General features: G+C 38.6%; 1 protein-coding gene across 1 annotated transcript; it reads right to left on the reverse strand.

Annotated features, from left to right (window-relative positions):
* Positions 1-5,332: 5,332 nt before the first annotated feature.
* LOC101537931 (olfactory receptor 50-like) lies at positions 5,333-6,274 on the reverse strand. Its single transcript, XM_012933795.2, has one exon. It carries the CDS (start codon positions 6,272-6,274, stop codon positions 5,333-5,335), a length of 942 nt encoding a protein of 313 aa, XP_012789249.2.
* Positions 6,275-6,897: the final 623 nt, after the last annotated feature.

Below are 6,897 nucleotides of genomic sequence, written 5' to 3' on the forward strand. Positions count from 1 at the left end.
ACTGACCTTCTTTCCTGCAAAGAGCAAGGCTTCCAGCAGACCAGAGACTCTTAGAAGTCTTAGATTTCCCCAGAAGTCCTCAAGGTGGCCGAAGTGTACAGAGAGGAAGCAGTAAATCTTCTGGGGCTTCTGCCTCTCTCATCTCTACTTCACATAATTGTCTTAAAAAAATAGAATAGGGTGGGAGGAAAAATACTGCAGGAATTAATGTGAGTAAAGTGACACAATACTCGACTATAAGTTGAGAGGATGGCCGTAGACAAATGCTGTCATGATCCAAAAGTGAAGACGAGACTAAGACCCTGCTGGGGTTAGGAAGACTAACCTGACCTGAGGACTGTGGTCTAAAAAATATAGTGAGATGTCCTCAGGAAGAACCAAACTTTAAGTCTAATATATCTCTTAGTGTGCTGATACAAAATGACATTGCTAGAAATATTAGAAGTAAATTTGCTATAACTATTTAAGTTGATTACTAGCTGAGGAAGAAAGAAAGTGACACACCCTTGTTTGGATCCCACCCTTGAGCAGATCTCCTAGTAATCTGGAGCAATTGCCTTAGATGAGATTTCGTTAATCTCCTAGAGAAGTGGTTTTACACCTCTTTGTTGATTTGTTAGTGTTCAACCCACCTTCGTGTTGCCACCCTATATGATTGCTATATAAACTAAGACTGTAACAGAAGTAGGAAGAAAACACAGAAGCAAGGAGAAGAGGCAGAGGCAAGACAGAAGGGTAGAGGTAAGACAGAAGCAAGGAGAAGAGACAGAAGCAGAGAGAAGACACAGAAGCAGCAGAGAAGATGCAGAAGCAAGAGATAAGACAAAGAAGCAGAGACAGAGAGACCAGAGGAGAGACTACAGAGACAGAGACAGAGATAGAGAGACAGATAGAAGAGAGCACAGCGGCAGCCACAGAAGCAAAGAACAAGGAGGAGCCATCCCAATCCGGTCCATACACAGCAGCTTGAGAGCACTGAATGTGAGCAGCGAGAGAGAGAGAGAGAGAGAGAGAGAGAGTGAGAAAGAGAGAGAGAGAGCCGCCCCAAGAGCCCAGAGAGCAGCCCTGAGAGCCTGAGAACAACATGCACTCACATCGCAACTTCCACTCGCGCATACCTTTGTATTTTTCATGACTTATGCTTACTTGTATATATAGATACCACATTTACAATATGCATACAACACACTGTGTTCTTATATTTTACTGTATATCTGTCATATGTCTTTTTGTATGTTACCATAATATATATTTAAACTTAAAAATTTCTAGAAGTGGGCAAAGTTGAGAAATTATAAGCAAATATGTATAATGCGATGATTGATATAAACATTAACTGTAGAACAGTTAATAGGGTTGAGATAATGAAAACACCCCTCGCTTCACTTCAGTAACTTCTTTTATGTGTCAGGTGAGAAAGTTTAACCCCACTCTTAGCACCTTTCGAGTACACGCTACTATAGAATTAACATTCTCTGCATATTATTTATAATTAATTCCTCATAATTTATCCTTCAAACAAATGAAAATATGTACCCTTTATATACACTATCCTATATATTTTCCCCTAGACCCTTGGAAAGCACAATTTTATTTCTGTTTCTATGTACCAAGCTTTCTCAAACTTTTAAAGATACTACATTCAAGTGAAACAAAAATCTATTTCTTATTTCCTGACTTACCAAATAATCATACTATTTTACATTTTTTCTCAAAATATAGACACAAAATGACTTAATTAGAACTTATAGTGATAAATATTAAACAAAAAGATACTTTAAAGGAAAGCATAACATATAGAGTGTCTAGTTATACTCCTGAAATTCTGGAGTATTTTAAATTACTGATATCAGGTAAGAAAAGGGATAGTTATATTTTTAAAAGAAAAGGAACAAATAAAAGTAGAACTAGTTTTCTGATTTAAGTCACTAGAAAATAAATTCCAAATGTATCATGGAATTGCATGCAAAACTTATGACCCTATGACAAGAAATAACTTGTGTTCTTTAGAGAAATGCTTGAGAGTAGAATTGTAGAGTCAAATGGAAATTCTAACCTTAAGTTTTGGAGAAGTGGTCAAGCTATTTTTTTTCTAGAGACACTGACCAAGCAACAGTCCCACTAGCAGTAGTTAATTTTTTTTTTTTTTTTGCCACATCCCTGTCGGCATTTATTTGCTTTCAGACTTTTGGATATAGACCCTTCTCTCTGGTATGAAGTGATAGCAACATTGCCATTTTGATAAAATCAATGCTGATCAGTACCTTGATGTATGTCTGTTGGCCGTCTTAATGTCATTTAAAAGGAATTGTCATTTCATTTCCCCCCCTCCATTTTTGTTGGGGTTATTCATTATTTATAAATTGTTGAGCTATAAATATATACATGTATATATATATAGAGAGAGAGTGCTTTATATATCTTGGAAATTAGCCCTTTGATGTGCGATGTACAGAGATTTTCTCCCAATCTGTGTCTTTATTTTAGTTCTCATTCCTTTTTCAGTGCAGAAGTTTTTTTTTTATTTGAATGTAGTTCTATTTGTTTATTTTTGTTTCTTTTCTTTAATTGTGGAGGTAATTTTGAAATATTGTTTAAGTTAATGTACCATGTTTATAATAGGGTTAACATTTATGGTGGTTTTTTTTAAAATAACAAAGCACACATTATTTAATGTTTCTGAGTTGTCTGTGAATCCGAAGTGGTTAGACATTTTTTAAAAATTTTATTTTATTGAATCACCATGTGGAAAGTTAAAAAGTTGTTAGGCATATGTCTCAGTTATACAATACTCAAACACCCATCCCTTCACCTGTGCCCATATTCCACCACCTAAGACCCCAGTATACCTCCCAACCTCCACCCTCCAACCCCCCCATCCCCACCTGCTTAGTTGATAAATTTCACTTCATTTTTGCTTTACCTTGATTACATTCCATATTTCAACACAAAATTCACTATTGTTAGAGTTTTTTCCCCAAGAAAGACAGTCCTACTGCCAATGAAGCATTTGATAATTAGTTTTCCATTGCTGAGACTGGAGAGATATGAGGTCCTGCTGTTTCAAGTACATAGAATTTTTTCCCCCTCCTTCCCGCGCCACCAAGTTCATGCCTGCTTAATGAATAGTCCTCACATTATGGCTGACACCACACCGCCCAACGAGAAAAAAGGATATTTCCCGTCCTCGGCCGGCATGGGGCTATGGCTTAGTTCAGTCTAGAGACATGGCTGCAAGTAGTTTCTGGAACCAAAAGTAGTCTAGTTGGGCTCTGGATTCTGGTTGATCAGCAGCATCGCGGTCGCACAAAAGTGTGGCCACCCGGGTCGAATCTTGGTGGAGCATGTGCTGGTATCAGCCAGAGACTGCCCAAGCTTCCCGCTGATCCAAGTACATAATTTCTTTCCCCCAGCCCGTTCCCGTGCCCCTAAGTTCATGCCTGCTTAATAGACCTCATAATATGGTGGATGCCACACCGCGTTTCTCCCAGAAAAGGGAAAAGAACCGAGAAAGGAGGATATTTCCTCACCTCAGCTGGCGTGGGGCTTTGCTTAGTTCACAGTCTAGAAAAATGGCTGCTACTTTGATTACCTTCAATATTTCAAAAAAAAACTCAGTATTATTTTTTGGAGTTTCCCCCCACAGTCAGACCTGGTAAAAAGAGACCATTTCACATTGTTGACAATTAAGAGATATTAGGTCACATGGTTAGATTTTTACATATAGTCCAGGGAAAATTCTGCCAGTAATTGCATCCCTGCAAGCTTTTACTTCCCTTTTGTGGTGCTCATATGATGGAGAAGCCTGGAAAGAAAAACCTTGCCCCGCTGATGGCACATGGGGCAGTGGCTCTGATCACACAGTCTGGAGGCATTTTTGTGGAGCTTCTCGTGACCAAAGTAGTTCAGTTGCTTCCGGGGTCGAGCTCGTGGAGCCGCAGAAAAGCTTATGGTGTTGATATACAATAACTACACCTCATTACCACCAAAGTGATCAATACTCTCCACCAGTGTCCTTATATCACGTCTAGTCTATTTCTTCATCAATTTCTCTTCTTATTGATAAACTAAGTTTTGTTATACAAGGTCATGAGTTTGTCGTGATTTTATCATGTCTATTCCTTTGTTTTGTTTCTATATATACCACAGGTAAGTGAGATCTTCCAATATGTATACTTATTTCTCTGATTAATTTTACTTAACATGCGATCTTTCAGTTCCAGTCAAAATTGAAGAAACTTTGCGATTTCATCTTTTATAGTAGATGCATAGTATTCCGTTGCATACATATGCCATAACTTCTTTATCCATTCATCTGTAATTGGACATTTGGATTTTACCCATATCCTAAATACTGTATTAATATGTGAAATGAACTTAGATCAACATATATTTTTCAAATTAATGAATTATTTATATGGCTAGATGCCTTCTGAGTTAAAGTGCAGGTGACCACCTTCTGCTTTGGTTGTCCTTGCCAATGGAGTTCTATTATTGAAGACTTTTTTGAAGTCAAAATCTTGAAGATTTATGCCTATCTATGATTTCCTCAATGCAATTTATAAATACAGGTTTAATACTAAAGTATCTCATCCATTTTTATCTAATTATAATATATATGATTGGTGTCACGCTGTAACAGCAATGAAAGTATGGAAAAGTAATGTTTTGCAACATAAAATTAATCTGAAAAAGAAAAAAATTTTACTTATAGAAGAAAATTTTCTACATAAGTTCTATAAACACTAAGAATATGCAAAATAAAAACTTGTATTGACACTAAAATTAATATATAAGTGGATTTAAACAACATATTAAAATAGAACAAGAAAAAATTGGAAAGTGCAATTATGCTGTTAAGGTTATATGGACATCCACCCATGCAGGCATTCTACAGTAATCAAAACCTTAAACAAACTGTTCAACTATGTTCAAGATGATTCAAGATGATTCTGACTGCTCTAACATTGGTGGTGTAATGCATACTGGTGGAGAGAAAGGTGATGCCAAATTGTATGACTCAAGCCCAAGCATGAACAACTTTGTGTATCTCACAGTGATTCAATTAAAAAGAAAAATTTGTTTAAAACCACTGTGAATCAGGGGCTGGAGAAATAGCACAGCGGGTAAGGCATTTGCCCTGCATGCGGCTGACCCGAGTTTGATTCCCAGCATCCTATATGGTCCCCTGTGCAAAGCCAGAAATAACCCGTGTGCATTGCTGGATGTCACCCAGAAAGAAAAAAAAACATTATAAATCAAAATATAATGATGTTTATGCTGCTTATGCAGGATAGGCCGGGTCTTATATTAAATTTTACGTAAACGATACTCATCTTGGTGAAAACATTATTCTGTTAAGAACATTTCCCAGAGCTCCTTTCATATCACGATTTCTCAGACTGTAGATGAAGGGATTTAGCATGGGCGTCACCAGAGTGTAGAGCACAGCCACGATGACATCTTTCTCATTGGAGTTAAAGGATGAGGGCAAAAAATAGAGTCCAATAATTGATCCATAGTAGAGAGACACGACAGTGAGGTGTGAACCACAGGTGGACAAAGCTTTGAAGATCCCCTTGGTAGAGGGAACCCTCAGGATGGTGGCCCCAATCCGCCCATAAGAGACCAGAATGCACATAAATGGCACAGTAATGACCACTACCCCTGCCGTAAAGATCACCAGTTCATTCACTGTGGTATCTGAACTGGACATCTTAAGTAAGGCAGAAAGATCACAGAAGAAGTGGGGGACAATGTTATCTCCACAGAAAGAGAGACGGGCCAAGAGGAGGGTGTGCAAGAGGCCAACTGCAGAGGACAGGATACAGGACATCATTACCAACAAGAAACATAAACTCTGACTCATGATGGTGGTGTAGTGGAGGGGGTGACAGATGGCCACGTACCTGTCATAGGCCATGGAGGTGAGAAGGAGGTTGTCCAAACACCCAAATTGTAGAAAGAAATACACCTGAGATACACACCCAGCGTAGGAGATGGATTGGCTCTGTGTCTGCATGTTAAAGAGCATCTTTGGGGCTGTCACTGAAGAGAAAGAGACGTCAGTGAGAGCCAGGTGGCTGAGGAAGAAGTACATGGGGGTGTGGAGGCGGGAGTCCAGCCTGATGAGCAGGATGATGAGCAGGTTCCCCAGAACCGTGGTCAGGTACATGGTCAGAAAAAGGGCGTAATATAGGTCCTGTTTCTCTCTCCAGCTGGGGAGCCCCAAGAGGAGGAACTCAGACGCACAGCTCATATTGTCCCACCTCATTGTCTTCTTGACTGGAAATTTAAAATGAGATAGACATTTTAAGAATAATAAAGTTTATTGACTATCACATAGGAATACATGGTTTAGAATGAGTCAGCTCATAAGTATTGATCTGAATAGCTCATGTTTTGGGGACATTCAATTTTATATTAGTGTCTACCTAGAAAAGCACAATTTCTTTAAGAGAAGCCATGAAAAACCAGAATCAGGATCAGCTTGGGTAATATTTTTATATAAGGATTTCATGATTTAAATCTGAATTTATTGGGACTGGAGCAATAGCACAGTGGGTAGGGCATTTGCCTTTTATGCGGCCGACCCGGCTCAATTCTCAGCATCCCATATGGTCCCCTGAGCAACTACAGAAGTTAATTCCTGAGTGCAAAGCCAGGAGTAAGCCCTGTGCATTGCCGGGTGTGACCCAAAAATCCAAAAAAAAAAAATATCTGAATTTACTAAATTACATTGCAAGATTAGGTCAGTTATCTATCAACAATTAAAAGCACTAATGACCCCAGATTTCTCCTGACCTTCCTTAATCCTTCCCACTTTCATACATGCTAGAGTTAGTGCTAATTTTCATGGATTTATTCAAGATATAACCAATCAGTGTACTGGTCTTG

This window comes from Sorex araneus, chromosome 1 (genome assembly GCF_027595985.1).
Source record: "Sorex araneus isolate mSorAra2 chromosome 1, mSorAra2.pri, whole genome shotgun sequence".
Lineage (NCBI taxonomy): Eukaryota > Metazoa > Chordata > Mammalia > Eulipotyphla > Soricidae > Sorex > Sorex araneus.